Source organism: Mesoplodon densirostris, chromosome 1 (genome assembly GCF_025265405.1).
Source record: "Mesoplodon densirostris isolate mMesDen1 chromosome 1, mMesDen1 primary haplotype, whole genome shotgun sequence".
Lineage (NCBI taxonomy): Eukaryota > Metazoa > Chordata > Mammalia > Artiodactyla > Ziphiidae > Mesoplodon > Mesoplodon densirostris.
The window spans coordinates 200,205,264-200,222,753 of NC_082661.1; the positions used below are offsets into that span (position 1 = coordinate 200,205,264).

General features: G+C 34.2%; 1 protein-coding gene across 10 annotated transcripts in view; it reads left to right on the forward strand.

Annotated features, from left to right (window-relative positions):
• Nucleotides 1-17,490, forward strand: part of ARHGAP24 (Rho GTPase activating protein 24) — a 492,969-nt gene that overhangs the window by 407,609 nt on the left and 67,870 nt on the right. For all 10 annotated transcript variants that reach the window (XM_060114213.1, XM_060114218.1, XM_060114272.1 and 7 more), the window contains one exon: nucleotides 14,167-14,289. In XM_060114213.1, the coding sequence (XP_059970196.1) occupies nucleotides 14,167-14,289 (123 nt within the window). The remainder of the gene's footprint in view (nucleotides 1-14,166; nucleotides 14,290-17,490) is intronic.

The window sequence follows — 17,490 nt, forward strand, 5'->3', positions numbered from 1 at the left end:
CAAACGGCATAGAGCAAGCATATTCTGAAGAAACCAATAATGATGGGAAAAGAAAATTGGCCTTTGGGGTCAAATTGAAACCTGTTCAAACACCAGCTCTTCCACGTATTAACTCTGTGATGTTGAGAAATGAACAAAACTTCTCTGATGCTGTTTTTGTTTGTTTGTTTGTTTTGTGTTACGTGGGCCTAATGCTCAGTTTTATCATCTGTAAAACAGGCACAGTAATTCTTACCTCACAGGTTACTTTTATTGATTAAATGAGACAATGTATAAAAAGTACCAATAATTATGTCCAGTTCTTACAAGTACTTTCTTTAGACACAGAGACTATTATTTCCAAATTCTTATTCTAGATTACAAAATAATAACCTGTTATTAGGCTGAGAAACTATAGATTAAAAGGCAAACAATCAGATAAACAACAAGAGTTTACTGTATAGCACAGAGAACTATATTCAATATCTTAAAATAAACTATAATGGAAAAGAATCAGAATCTGTACACCTGAAACTAACACAATATTGTAAATCAACCAGTTCAATATTTTTAAAAGGGCAAACAAACAAATCATTAACAAATTAAGTTTCTAACTTGGATTCATATGGTAACTTTTGTCTTGGGTGGTGGAAGACTTGTAATAGTTGGTAAGCAATCCCACTATTTCCCATTTACGGTTGTTCACTGCTGGCATCTAGTTTTGGTACTGAATGTTTTCCCTGTTTTTGCTCACTTCTTTCTTTTTAATATGTTGTAAACCATCAAGAGGTCTTCCTCATGGGTTTCAATATGCTTGAGGTCAAACTTGTATGCATATTAAAGAGCAATACATAATAATGTTCAGTGAATGGAGTCATATAATCCTTTAATCCTCTATTAAGTTATTCAAGAAAGATCTTACAACAGCTATCACAGCTAGTTCAGGCTTGCTTTCTTCACATCTTCTGAAAAGGGTCAGGTTTTTCCATTATCTAAAATATTGAGTTTGCTAACTTTGAGATGTTTTTGGACTCTACTGAAGAGAAACTCAGTGACCTTGATTTAATCTTGCTTTCTACTATAAAACATTCTTCTTCAGTAAATAACTGACTTTATATCCCTTTTCTTTTTCTATCTTGATATATATATAAACATATGTGTGTCAATCCATTCATTTTATGCCCTTGACCCCATGTCCCACCCACCACACAAAGATCAGGAAAGATAACATACATATATCTACTACCTGTTTGGTGACTTTCTTCCATTATATTTGAAAAAGTATTCTATTGTTTCTCATTAGGTTTTTTTTTTTTTTTTTTTTTTTAGGAATCTTGCCTCTAGCTTAACAATATGTCCATTGATCTGCCAATCTGTATTCAGAGTTTAGTCAGATTTAGATTGGTAATTATATATGAATTAGACTACATGCCCCCAAACAGCAAGTGGTTTACTGACTTCTAATGCTACTGCGGACACCCGTAGGTATTCATTAAATGTTAATTAATAACGGTGTGCTGAGTTGAATTGACTTGTGGATTCTGGCTGATTGCTCTTCAATTTAAAATTATGAGATGCACAGCATCAATCTATCAGCAGGCAGGATCAAATTTTGATTTATTGCATGTGTCTAGAAAATTGTAGAGCTTTAGGAATTCAAAGAAGTAGATATTTGTACTAGATATGAAAGATAATACATAACAGAAAAACGGAAACAATGTGAAAGGCCTGAGAGCATTTTCTAGGGGTTTTTCCTTGCCTCTGTTACTCTTTAAGTTCTCATTTGGAGTTATCCAAATTCATATAAAAGCTAGGTGGCTTTTTAAATTTATAACATTTTTGTGGATAAGTGGATAATTATGAGAACTTGAAACATTCTGTTGTCCTGAGTGGACATTATACTTCTCTTTGCTAAGGACAATCACTATTTTATAAGGTTTTGGAAGTAGTTGCAGATTATTTTGAGAAGTAGGAAGGAATTCTTGAAATATTCTAAGCTTTTTTTCGCTTTATTATGGTTCTCTTAATATGGTTCTCATTTGTTATAAGTGATTTTTAGACATGATTCCATATTTATGTTTTCTGCCTGCAAATGGTTATGGAGTTTTAAGGTAGAATTTCAGATTTTCATCCATTTGCTTACTTAATATTACCTAAAATTATAAAATTAACTTTTTAAAAAGCCCAAGAAAAATCTTTCTATAATAATTCTGATATAATTAGCCAGATTGAATCCAATTTGGAGTAAAAAGAAAGAAGTTTAGTCTTTTAGTAAGATGCATTTGATATATTTCTGAGCATTAAAATTAATTTGTGTCCATCAAGGATTTTTTAAAAAATTGTTTAAGAGGGGTGCCTTTTGTTAGGCAAATATTCTTCAATACTACTTGTATTTAAATTAACATTCCATTAATTAAAGATGTAGAACCCTAGAGTTTTCCGAGCCTTCAATCATAGTTCCAGTTTTTCTTATTTTACATATAAATCTAATAAATTGTATGTTATGATTTAAATATAACTTTTATTTGTTTTTGGTTAAAGCTCAATAAACATGAATTTGACAAACTAGATTTCTCTAAATATTTAAACACTGTCTATACACTAATTGAAATCACGGAATCACCTTAAACTATACAGTATATTTAATTCTCATAAGTATTTCTGACACCTTCCAAGGCAGACATAGAGATCTACCAATATCTTTCCAAGTAGGTAATGAATACTTGCCAACCTATTATGTTCAAGCATTTAGGTTCCATAAATATTTTTCTTTCAAAAATTCAAATATTCACTTGTATTAGTTGAATTCTGCCAATACATATGTTACTTGGTTTTAAACCATCTCTTCATCAACTGATTTACTTTGAAGTGATCCTACACCTTCCTTTAATAATAAAATTTCCTATCTGACTTATTAATCCTGAGTGTATGGTCATTATATTGATGGTATTGACAAATGATGGATTAACCTATCATAAGTAGTGAAAATTTTTAATTCCAGAGACTTTGAAAGGAAATTCAGCTTTTTGAAATGTGTGAGACTGAATTAAGAAGTCTTGCCTACAAGGAGTCATGTTTTAAGGAATAGATCAAATGATCTATAATCAACCTCAGTGCAGTTATGTATGTGTATTCATATGTGTTTATTTTAAAAGAAATCATCCTAAAATGTGTTCATATCACCAATATGAGAACTAAAAAGAGAAAATCTGTGTTTTGTAGCCCTTCTAGCAGTGTTAACCATTCTAAATTTGGATTAAGAAGTAGATATGGAATAGTATTCCTTATACGAACTTCTATGTCTGTAGTCAATTTGGGAGCAACATGTGCCCTCCTGAGCCTACTCCTTCTGTAGGGTCTTGGAATTATATATAATTAGAATGGGACAATTACGTGACACTCCTAACCCCAGACATAAGGTGAGGAATTAACTGAGTGAACGTAGAGACTCTTTTCAACATTCATTGTGGAAACAGGTTAAACTTAAGGAAATCATAGAGTTAATGTGTAATATATTTCTATCAAGCAAGTTAGGAAAATATTCCCAAGTATCCTTATCAGTGGAAATGATAATAGTTCTGAAATACCAATGATCTTGTCAGTTTAGGTTTTTGACGTATTATATAAATGTGTGCTCTGTGAAGTAGTGTGCCTTTACCTGAAAGGCTAGGTTCAAATTCCAGATCCTTAAGACAAATTTTACACCTTACCCTCCCAAACATATATACATGAAAGCTCATGAAACTCAGAAAATTCATAAACTATGGGAGACAAAGCACAGTGTACAGTTGAGCTGTTCTGATTGCAAAGTTAATTTGAGCTGCTTAAGAGAACAGAATTTAAACCTAAATCAAAGAGTTATTCTTAATTTTATACTATCACAATGATTATTAGTTGCCATTTGTTGAGAGGAATAATTTAATTTTGAGCTATGTATCATAGCATTTTATTTTAAAATATCAATTCTTTTTATATACCAAAATACATTTTATGTAACTGCTGCTATGTAAAATTGGTTAATTAGTAACTGTGGCAGTTAAAATTAATCAGGTATAAAGAAAATTGTCCCAATTAAGTTGCCAGAAATTTCCTATTGAGCAAATAACTAAAAATTGTGTTCAAATAAAAATAGTAAAATTTAACTTTAAAAAATGATTTATCAATTTAACCTTAGTCCCTCCTTACGTCGCCCCCAGGCAGAGCTGTGAAGAAACAGCTGCTCTATATGAATTTTTTCTTTCAATGATTCTCTTCTACATGTTCTACATATTTTGAGAGTAATAAAATTTGAGGGAAAATCAATTATATTATTTGTCAGACCTTATTAAAGATTCTAAGGAGAGTGAGAAATTTTGAGCACAGCTTTAAAGAAATATGGATGAGTCTTTAAACCTCTTCTCTGATACATCATCAATTTTTCCCTCTCCAGTGAATAATTCCCATAAGAATATAACATTTTGTAATGTTTCTCATCTTAAATCCCTTTGTCCTCACAACTTCCCTACCCACCCATCACTGCCCCTATTTCTCTGCTCATCTATACATTAAAGTGCCTAGAAGACTTGTTTATACTGGCTGTTTCTCTCTTCCATAATCTTTTTATTTTTATTTTATATTGGAGTATAGTTGATTAACAATGTTGTATTAGTTTCAGGTGTACAGCAGAGTGATTCAGTTATACATATACATGTATCTATTCTTTTTCAGATTATTTTCCCATTTAGGTTATTACAGAATATTGAGCAGAGTTCCCTGTGCTGCTGTACAGTAGGTCCTTGTTGGTTTTCTATTTTATTTTATTTTTATTTATTTATTTATTTTTGGCTGCCCTGTGAGGCTTCTGGGATCTTACTTCCCTGACCAGGAATTGAACCTGCGCCCTCGGCAGTGAAAGCATGGAGTCCTAACCACTGGAGCACCAGGGAATTCCCTGGTTATTTATTTTAAATATAGCAGTTTGTACATGTCAATCTCTTCCATAATCTTATGAACACATTCCAATGATGATTTTATTTGTGCTGGCCTGGTTGATCTTTCAAGGTTACCAGTAATATCTATATTGTCTAATCCCTGATCCATGCTTCCTCTAATTTAGTGGTCTGTACTTAGTCCTCATTTTCTTTAACCCCCTCAACAGCATTTGACTCACCTGATCACTTTCTTTACTTAACATCTCTTGTTTCTCTTCCTACCTTCTCAGTCTTCTTTGCTGATTCCTCTTCCTTCTCTCAGTCTCTAAAAGCTGGCACTCACTTGAACTCCTTTTGCTCTATTCTAGCTACAGTATTCCCTGGGGACCTCATCCAGTTCTGTCTTTTTATACTATCACACTGATGACTTCCAAATCTATATCTAGCTCAGGGGTGAGTCCAGACCTTTGTTCTGTTCCCTGCTGTATCCTCAGAACTTGGTAGAGTGACTGGAACAATACTGGTGCTCAATCAATATTTATTGAATAAATGAATGAATGTTCTGCTTTGCCTCCCAGGGGTGTTGTAGAAACCAAATAAATCAAGAGATATGAAAGTAATTCACCCTGCAATTGGCAACTGATATTATTATTCATCCTGCAGTTTTTCACCATTCAAAAATGATTTATCATTTTGAATGAGAGGATTTTTTAAACGTATTTCAACATTCTAATCTAGATCGTCAAAAATGGCATGTCTCAGGCTTCCCTGGTGGCGCAGTGGTTGAGAGTCCGCCTGCCGATGCAGGGGACACGGGTTCGTGCCCCGGTCCGGGAAGATCCCACGTGCCGCGGAGCGGCTGGGCCCGAGAGCCATGACCGCTGAACCTGCACGTCCGGAGCCTGTGCTCTGCAACGGGAGAGACCGCAACAGGGAGAGGCCCGCGTACTGCAAAAAAAAAAAAAAAAAAAAGAAAAGAAAAAAAGAAAATGGCATGTCTCCTCAAATTCAATGTTCTCTTTCATTCGTCAAACTCTGAACACCAAGGAAAGAGGTATAATGAATCTGTATTCAAGTGTAAAAATAAATGCTCTATTTTTATTTTTATTTTTATTATTTTTTTTTTTTTGCGGTATGCGGGCCTCTCACTGTTGTGGCCTCCCCCGTCGCGGAGCACAGGCTCCGGACGCGCAGGCTCCGGACGCGCAGGCTCAGCGGCCGTGGCTCACGGGCCCAGCCGCTCCGCGGCATATGGGATCCTCCCAGACCGGGGCACGAACCCGTATCCCCTGCATCGGCAGGCGGACTCTCAACCACTTGCGCCACCAGGGAGGCCCAAAATAAATGCTCTAATGTTTACTCTGATAAAAGTATGGTGTCTTTAAATCATGAGGCCCACAAATTTGCTAGTCAGTAATCCCAACTTGAATGACATGTCCTTGCAAAACTAGTTGCAGAGTGTTAATCATTTACAATGTAAATAAGCAATTAGATAAGTTATATGATTCATAGTTTTAAAGCTTAATACTTTCCAGTTGAATGGCTGTCAATGACAGAATAAGACATGGATACAAGCTAATAGGATGAGTATGGTTGAAATACACCAATTCTAAAATTATAGCCTCTGTCTGTTATAGCAAATTCTTCTACAAGAGTATTGAGTCTTAAACTTTATGGTGCATCAGAATCTTCTGGCAGGCATCTTAAAGCACAGATTACTGGGTCCCACCATCACAGTTTCTGATTCAGTTGGGCTTGGCCCCAAGCATGCGCATTTCTAACAAGTTCTCAGTTGCTTCCTATCTTCTTGGACATAGATGAGATTTCATTACACTTTGAGAAACACTGCAATAAAAGGTTTATTGCTATGTTCACGTGAAATATAAAGTTCAGTATAGCTCCAAAACATTTCTCCAAAATTTTCCAATATTCCCCAATATTAAAGTCATCATTTATACTATTAAGGGATCTCCTTATTGAAAAACTTTCAATTTTAGATTCATTCAAGGCAACAAACTCTCTGCCTTCCTTCTTTAACTCTGAATGGCATTCCATTTGCTACAAGTTGTAGATTATTTCATTAAGACTTCCTTTCATTTGTGACTTCCATCTCTGTCATCACTGTTGGAGTAGCATTGATCTGAATATACACGTCATTTATTCTAGCTGCCTGTCTTCTATATCAATCAGATAAAATTTTGAATTCATTGGTTTCCCTAAAAAGCCAACCTAAATTAGAAGACTTAATTCTAGATACTCGGGCTCTTTCAAGGAAATGTTCTACTTTTATTTCTCAGAAGCTTTGATCAGAAGAATTTAATTAGATGCTGAGAAGAAAGTAACTATATTCTGAGACTCTGACATAATTGAAAGTCAAAATATATTGTTGGATTTAAACAGAGATCCTATTTACTGCTCAGTACAATCTGGGAAACAACTGCCTAAAATGTAATAAATTGTATCATTTTTATAGTTAATGTACTCAGCACAAATAGTAGGTTTTTTGATAGAATGAGTCCAAGAAATGTGAAAAATTAGTGGAAATATAAACTATGCTTATTTAAGGTTTTACATTTTTCATTAATCATTTAAATGTATCACAATTGTACTTTTAAAACATGACCAATATGAAAATCAATATTTACTTGAAAGATAAATTGTTACTTTCCTAAGAAAGGACTTTTCTTGACAAATATAGTCAGAATATATATATTTCCAAAAGTAAACTACTTTCCTGCATTTTCAAAGATTCAAATTATAAATATTTAATTTATCCAAATATTTAGGATCAAAATTATTATACATGGCAATAACAACGACAGCAGAGCATTGTATGTCCCAAGCACTATACAAGATATTTTATGGTATTATTCATCAGACTAATTCACAATAATACTGTGAAGCAGGCACTCATCACCCTCAGTTAAAGCTGAGGGATCTCCCAGCTAGTCAATGAGTAATTTGAACTTGAGGAGTCTGCTTTCACTGTCCTAACTCTTAACCATTTTTCAGTACTTCTTTATAAGCATGTATTTGTTTTGCAATTTGATCCAGGCAGCACTTTTGCTCTAATATTCACATATTTGGACATTTCTTATAGTGAAGTTTGTAGAAAGGCAATCAGAAATAATTTGTACGGTATAGAATTTTTAGGTCAGTGCTTTCTACATCTGTAGCCAAGTAGACAGACTCACAATAAATCATTTCTAAATTTAATTATTAGAAATCTACCATAATTGGGACTTCCCTGGTGGTGCAATGGTTAAGAATGCCTGCCAACACAGGGGACATGGGTTCAATCCCTGGTCCAGGAAGGTCCCACATACTGTGGAGGAGCTAAGCCTGTGTGCCACAACTATGGATCCCACATGCCCCAGAGCCCACACACCACAACTATTGAGTCCGTGTGCTGCAACCACTGAAGCCCATGTTCCTAGTGCCCATGCTCTGCAACAAGAGAAACCACCACAATGAGAAGCCTGTGCACTGCAATGAAGAGTGGTCCCTGCTCACTGAAACTAGGGAAAGCCCACGTGCAGCAACAAAGACCCAATGCAGCCAAAAATTAATTAATTTAAAAAAAGGAAAAAGAAATCTACCATAATTAATAAATATCAATCAATCTATAATCGGTTGATAAATGTACATTTATAGTTACTTTCAACTTAAACATAATGTAGCTATATGTTGTTGGATGATTCCTTCTTAAAAAGAGATTATAACCTAGAAAAGAGTATAGGAAGTATGTAAAACAGTATTATAAAGTATTCATGAAATTAAAATGTAACGTTAATTTTATTATAATGTAAGACAACGTTTAGTAATGTGTTTGTTGTGTACTGACTGCAAACTACAAACAGAATGACGATTACAGCCACTGGCCTTAATTAATTCTCATTTTCTGGTTTAAGGGTTTTAAAACTTTCAAAATCTCATTAAAGATTAATGCAAATTTTCTGTTGACAAAATGCATTGAAATTTTGCCACTCTAATATTTTTGAAATTAATCTTTGAGGAAGAAATACTTGGAAAAAATTTGATTAGCAGAGCATCGCCAAACCCTTAATTTTCAGAGAACAATGTCTCTATAATGCACAAGACAATATGAAAAAATTAAATACGATGTTGAATGTGAGGCCAATTTGTTCTCTGGCTTTATTTTGTAAATTATATGCTGTTTTATTATTGTTGTTGTTTATTAAGAGGTGATAGTATCCATAGAAACCTACAATTTTTTTGCTTGTACTTCACATAACACTGGTTGTTTTCCAAGTATCATTCTCCATAAAAGAGAAAAAATATTTTTCTATCTCAGTAATTTTCCACAGATATGCTTCAGAATTTACTTTATATCTTTCAATTTATCATTAGAGCTCTACTATTAATGAAGACTCAAACTGTTTTGAAGGAAATAATGCTTAAAAAATTAAGACCTTGCAATGGTATGAGTAAAAATTGATAACCTTACTGAGAACATTTAAATATTTTTCTGTAAGCTCTAATTAAATAGGTAGTACACTAGGGCTAGTTTTGACCTGATTTGTAATTGGAAATAAGGAAACATTTTGCCCTTGAATTTATTAACAGTATCAGAGGTGTTCACTGAAATATCCTCAGGTCTGTACCATGAATTTTGCTTGGAAACTGAACCTAAATTTCGGTGACCACAGTTTTCTTTGAGCAACTTGTTTTAAAGTTTAGCACAAACAAGTAATTCACTGTATAGCTTTAAAATATGATACACATCTTTATATGATACACATATAATACTTCACTTCTGATTAATTGTTTTGCTTTTTAGTTCATAATTTTGACAATTTACAATTATTTTTTTCCAAGGAAAAAAATCTACTTAGGTAACTATTTTCAGAAATTTCCACACAAGAAATTCAGTAAAATATTTTAAAAAATACATTCGTTAAGAAAAATAGCAGTCTATTTCACTGAGAAAGTCCTAGTTACGTGACGTAGTCTGTACTTTGAGCAACGCTGGTCTCCTGTCCCAAATCTTCCCTTGGGAATGTACTCAGAGATGTATTTGGAGAAAGAGGGAGAAGAGGTTGTAGGTAAATTAGTGAGAATCCAAAACCAAACAATTTTAAGCAACACTGAGTGGAGTTAGCAATAATTATCTTCCAGCTCACCTTGGCTTTTTATTGATTAGTGCTTTCATGACCATACAGTTCTTATCATTTGTTCTTTTCAATAATTTTTTTTTTGCTGATAAAATAACACATGTTAGAACATCTGGAATAATGCATGCATTATAAAACAACACATGGTTGAACATCTGGAAAATACAGAAAAGTACCAAAGGAGAGCAAAATAATTTCCAATCCTAGCATTCACAGTAATCATTGTTAAAATTATTGTGTTTTTCAACCTAGTATCTTATTTATCTGACTTTTTACCTATATGAAAATAGAGATACCATATATATTAAATTTGTATATTTCCTTGTGTATAATAAAAGCTCATACTAATAAATATTCTTCAAAATCCTATTGTAGTGATTGTATCATAAGGAATATTATCCATACTCCTATAGGCAATGAGCATGTATATCTTAGCATACCACTACCAATATTTCTCCTAAATATTTAAAAATCTTTGCAAAGCTTTTCATCAAAAATATGATTATCTTTTAATTATTATTTTGTAATTACAAGAGGAGTTGAAATTTTTATATGCTAAATATTTGTATTTCTTTTTTGAATTAACTGTGCATCTACTTTAATGTAGATTTCTTTAACCCATTCTTAATTTTACATTAAACTTTTTCTTAATTTATTAAGTTCACTAGGCTTTTCTTAATCTACTTTTTAATTTTTGCAAAAGTTAATCATGCCAGGTATTTTATTTCAGAGAATTTATTTTATTTCTGGGAAGAAAAAAATTCATATCAAATGCAAATATATAGAAGATCCTAATGAAATGTACACTTTCAATACATATAACAATACTTTCAATTACATATAAACAAATAAAATTGAATGATGTGACCTACTTGGTTAACTTAAAATCACAGACGCTTGAAGTGTTAACCCTAGCACCAAAGCATTGCTACCAATCTGAGCTAACATCTAGAAGGTGTATACAATTTACTGATACATTGTGTCTTTTAAAATGTATGCAAATCCACCATCATCTAGAGTAGTATTAAAAACTAAAAATAACACTGCATAGATATTTATGTTCAAGCAGAAATTAAGAATGGAAAATGTATAGTGGTTAGAATATATACATACTTATATACACATATATATGGATTGAAGATGACTATGATACTTTCACTCCAGTGATAATTACATCTTAAGGTTGCTTTTTTAAATTTCACCTTTGGAAAGGATTTTAGATTCACAAATAGGTAAATGGAACATTAAGCCCCGTAAAGGATTAACAAACAGAGTGAAACTTGATCCACGTGGCTGAAAGTCAATATTGAGTTTATTCATTTATCAAATTATACATTTAATAAATTGCTTTTGAGCCCCTTCAATTGCAAGGCTCAATACCAGACTCTCAGAACTGAAGGATTATGAATTAGAACAAATGGCTTCTCTAGTTAGAAATCATGTAACCTTAGTACGGAGAATTTAGTTCAATCTATATAAATGTCTCCAATTTTTTTAATCACATTCTTAGCGATGAGTCTATTATTTCCACTGAGACTCATAGAAAAAATTTTTTCTAAATCTTCTCCCTGTCTTTTGCTAATTCACTGAGGAATCAAGATCTATATCCATGGATGAAATTCACAGATGAGAATTTCATATCTGTGATTAGCAGTCGAAGTGAGATCCAGGGGTCAGACAAACAGCATCATTGGCAGAGATAGGGAATCAACTGAAAAGTAAGGGGATAATGGCCAGTTGTGCTTATAATTCTCTTTTTTCCCTGCTTTCAGGCAGAAACACATTCCAGGGGCTGTCACTCACTCTCATTACTAGGACTGTTTCTGCTGGGGCTGGGAGTGACACAGCAGGATATAACTGTTTGAATTGCTAAGCATCCTCCAGGCAAAGACAATAATTAAAATGTTCTGATTTCAAAATTGTAATTTTTTACGGGTGGATCAGAAAACAGAATAAATTTTAGTACTGTGCCATGCCAAGCAAAGTATCTTTTTCTTTTGTCGTTTATTTCTTTCTGTGACTTATATGTCATACAGCCATGCATATGCATGTTAATGTGTGACAAATTTTCCTACATGCACAGTATACAACTTTAATGTGCATTGTTATGTAGCAAAGAAAGACAGCCTTCTATAAAAACTCCTGTGTATGTGTATTATTGAATAATTGTTCTCAAGCACTCACTAGCATACTACACTAATTGTATGTCTCTGAAGTCAAATTAAATGTGATATGTCCTTTTTGCATTTGTAGATATGGGAGGCAGTTAAATGAGACTGCATTAATATTTACAGAATTTCTCTTTTAGCCTAACATAGTGCTAGTATATTAAGTTCATTTCATTTAATTCTCACAAAAATTTACTAGATAGGGATTATTATTTCTAAAGCATGACTAAAGATACTGAGTTTCCAGAAGTTATGTGCTTTCCCAGAAGTTAAACAGCTAATATAATATAGAATTGCGATTTCAGCAGGGTTTTCTCTGATTTCCTGAGCTTATGCTTTTTCAGACATAAATTGCTTAAAGTGATGATTGACCTAGGCTAGACCTAGAGGTGTAAGAAGGTCATTGTTTCCCAAATAGTGATATGTTCTCTTTAAAGTGAGAAGGCTCATCTTGTTTATTCAAGAGATCTGTAAACATTAGGGAACTGATTTGATGGCATCCCTCACCCACGCCGCCCCCAAATTCAGTTGTATTGAAATGTAAAACACCAATGCTGGCTGTTCAGCTGGTTGGCTTAAAGTTATTTCACTTCTCTGACCCCGCACCTGTTCTGTTAATTTGCATCAATGCTAGAAGAGTTGTATTTCTCAACCTAGGACATTTGTATAAAATTCAGAGATCACAAACTCAAATGCCTGGAGTTTTCAGAGCTTTGTGAATGAAATTGGATGTGAAAGAATAGGAATTGCGGGGCCTGTTGGAGGCTGCACACTCCTCACAAAGGAGATTGTTTTTGAACCCCTTCAGTTGCAACATGCTGTACCTGGCTCTCAGAACTAAAGCGTTGTGAATTAGAACAGTTGGCATCTGTTCTGATCCACTTAAAAACAAACAATGACAATGTCTTAAACAAACAAAATACTTAGATATGAATTAATCCAACCCAAGGCTGCAAGTTTACAGCACTTAGTGAAAATTAAATTGTTCATAGATTATTTGAGCACCTTAGCAGTCAGTCTAATGCTGAAATATTATCAGAATTCAGTTAAATAATACTTAATGGTCCATTTTCTTAATTATTCCTTCTGTGAACCACACTAGTTTTTTCAAAGAGAATGAAGCAGTGCAGTCACTGATACTTGTTTTCAGAAATGCTCCTTTAAGTATAAAAATGCTTTATAGATCTCCAGCATTTCAAAGTTGATTTTAGAGATTATAAAGGTTTTAAAGTGTACGAGTTGTTTTCGGCCAGTGGGGGGGGCGGGGAAGGGGGCGGATAAGAGAAACCAGCAAGCAAGGAGGTACTGCTGGGGTTTCCTAAAGCTAACCCTTAGGTGGCAGGGCCATCTGGGATGTTAGTTTGGCCATTGAGACTGGCCAGGCTTGTGTCTTCTTCTGTGTGTCCCCTTGAAGGTATGATTTGGGGGAAGAGGCTCCCCTTCCAGGACAGAGCACAGAGGAAGAACTCTGGGACAGATTCTCACATGTGGCTCTTTTCCCTTTCCTGGGACTCATACTCAACCATGATGTGCCCGGTGGCCTCACTGTGTGCGCTGAGCAGACTCAGACTGTTCTGTGCTTGCTTGGAATGAAAACACGGGCTCTGCGGACCACTTCTCCATCTTTCATTTTGCTTTTGCTATTTTTCCCTATTCAGCAGTATGGTGTGAATAGATTGGATTATGAGCTAATACAGGCCTATGGGTTGTTGCTAGGACAAAAAGCTAGGCTTTGTTTGGGGAATGACATTTGTTTGCTGGCTTTCTCTTGGAAACATAAGAGCCTTTCCCTTCTAAGCAGATTTTTTTTTTCCCATGATGAAACCATGGTAAAATATTTCTGATTCATTGGGTAGAACCTAGTGCTAGCTGCATTAGGTACAGTTTATATTTCAGGGATTCACTAGGAGGCTGTTGATGGGTAATCCTCTTTTGAGCACACACTCATGTGTTAATGTTCCTGTCTTCTTACAGGAGGCGATCGAGATCGGATGACAGCAAATCATGAGAGCTACCTCCTTATGGCGAGCACCCAGAATGATATGGAAGACTGGGTCAAGTCCATCCGCCGAGTCATATGGGGACCGTTTGGAGGAGGTGAGTGTATTTTAAAATCATGGAAAAACAGAAAGGTAGGCCAAAACTGTTCATCCTTTCCCCCAGCCTGTGTCACTATCAGCACCTACTTTCAAATGGATGAATATTAAAGTAAATAGTAAACTACTAATTTATTTGTAGACACATATCTAAGTAACTCCTAGAAGTTCAATTTAGATCAAATATCATTAATAACCAACCTTCTTCCACAAATATTTTGAATTATAAAAAGGGATAATATTTTTCTTTTATCTTGGATGTTCCATTTTACTAATAATACATACTTATGAGCCTCATATCATAAATGTAGATTAGTTAATAACCTGTAGATACAGGGCAAAAAAACATTTTGACTATTAGTTTTGGGAGAGATTTCAGCCCTCAGATGCTCAGTGGTATCAAAGAGGAGTGGCAAAACATTGGATGAAAATATGCTGGTAATCAGAGGGACAAAAAAAAAAAAAAAAAAAAAACTTTGCAACTTTGCAATCAGGAAAGTATTTGTGGATTTGATAATAAGTTTCTTTTAAAATTCTAAGCTAATACAGTGTAGAGAACATATCATGTGAAGAATAAGCTACATGGTGCTATGAATAGAGCTAAAAGGAAGAAGGAAGGATAAAAGATGTGATCTTTTCTATCAAGTAATATAGAGTGATATAAACAGAAAACATATTTAAAGAAAAAGTCCAATAAATGGAACCAAATAGATAAGGACCCCACAATATTCATCTATAACGAACATGTATTTCTAAGAAAGTAAAGCCTAGTTATTTTATGTTGATGTAGTTAAAATAAATGATATAAATCAAATTCATATCTATTAAAGCAATTAGAACTTTCATATTTATTTTATATTCTCTTTTGTGTATTGTCAGCCCCTTGAATTCAGAAGTGATTTTTTTTCCCTTAACATATAAGATGCTTCTTAAGCTGACTGACCTCTTTACATTTTAGAATAACTTCAAAAGCTTAGTTTAAAAAGTTGAAAAGTTAAGTTAAACTTAAAATAGTAAAGATTCATGGAAGACATGTTGATATTTTACAAGAGTAGTGGTACACGTCTGCAAACTGTCTGTCCTTTATCAGGATCTCCTCTTGGGGGAGGGGCAGGTTCCTAACCAGGGTGACCATTCATCCCAGTTTGCCTGGTAACAGTGTAATTTACTACTGTTGTCCCAGGCTAATTATTGACAGTGCTATCTCTCACTCTCACGGTGTTCTATTTTGGGTGACAACTTGTATGGTCACCCTATTCATATACTAAAATGGCTAGTAAGTGACTTTAAAATGTTTGAAGAGGCCGGTGGGCTGAGATCCCATCCCAGTGCCTTAGCAGAGGGGTCTTCATGACTATTTATGAGAGATACATACTCAGCTGCGAGACGTCTTCTGCTACTCTCAGGGTCAAGGATTTCTGGGGAAGCCTAAGGATATGTCTTTTCAAATTTCCTGTTTCCCCTCCATTATCAGGTTTCTGAGGCTCCTGAGTTCAGGAAGATTCTTAATATCTGCTGAAAGTGGTACTTTTGTTGAAGGATTATTTCTATCAAGGATTATTTTCTCCCATTCCTCCTCTTCCATCTGTCCTTTTCTCAAGAAAAATGAATGAGATCCAGTTTACTTCACCAAATCAGTGGCCACAGGAGGTCCTATCCGCCCAGGAGTATCACAAGTGATCTTAGTGAGATCTATGTGTTAATCTTCAAATTTATGAACCTGGAAGGAATACTCTAGTAGCTGATTGGTTTGTATACTTTATCCTGCAGAATGTGCTTCAGGGATTTTGCAAATGCCTGGTTCAAATTTACTTTTAAAGAGATATATTTTAGCATAGAGCACTTACAACAAAAACAATACTCTGAAGAATAAATCTTCTCCTTCCCTCTTTGTTTTAATTGAAGAGTGTTAATGAGATTGTAAGGCAAGCTCTTAAAGTACTCATTCAATTTGCAAGAAATCTTTTGTGATTCATCTGAACATCGGAATTTCCTAAAGTTGTTAGAGAATACACAACCAAACCGAATGCTGACCCTGACAGAAATTGCAAACGTCACCCACAATCTCATGTTTCAAATGTTTGTATTAATATAGCCCCTCTATACTTACTGATTGAATTTTAAAGAAATGTTACAAATTTGAGTTGTAAACAATAAATTTATATGACTGAGAAACATTTTATTTATCTTATGTATTGGGGTTCCACTTAGTATTTCATTGAAAATAAGTTTTTCACCACTTAAGAATATTTTACTTTATTTTTATTTATTGATTTTTTAACATCTTTATTGGAGTATCATTGCTTTACAATGGTGTGTTAGTTTCTGCTGTATAACAAAGTGAATCAGTTATACATATACATACATCTCCATATCTCCTCCCTCTTGCGACTCCCTCTCTCCCACCCTCCCTATCCCACCTCTCTAGGTGGGCACAAAGCACTGATCTGATCTCCCTCTGCTATGCGGCTGCTTCCCACTAGCTATCGATTTTACATTTGGTAGTGTATATATGTCCATGCCACTCTCTCACTTTGTCCCAGCTTACCCTTCGCCCTCCCCAAGAATATTTTAAAACCACTCTATTAGTTCAGACTCACATTTTGTAGATTAGGTCATTAAGACCCAGAGAGAATGAATGACTTGCCAAGTGTCATACTGTGAGTAACATAAGTAGGAAGAAAACTCGTGTGTTTTCACTGTGAGCTTCTTCCTGCTTTATTGCACAATAGCTAATCTATTACTTCTACTGTGGTAGTGAAAAACCCACAATTACAAGTCCATGCCTTATTGATAGTATATTCTTCAGTATATGAAAAACAAAAGTGTTTAAAAGTTGATAAGTAGGATGAATATAGTTGAGTCCTTCAAAAATATCTGAATTAATACCATCAAGAAAGTGAAAAGACAACCCATAGAATGGGAGGAAGTTATGTCCAGATCATATGTCTGATTTTGGACTTCTACCCAGAATATGTAAATAACTCTAACAATTCAAAAATAAAGACAAATCAAAATTTTGACCCAATTAGAATCAATTTTAAAATGGGCAAAGAATCTGAATATACATTTCTGTAAGGAAAATATACAAATGGCCAATAACCACATGTAAAGATGCTCAGTGTTATTAGCCATCAGGGAAATACAAATCAAAAGCACAGTGAGATACCATTTCTTTCGGACACACTAGGATTGCTAGAAT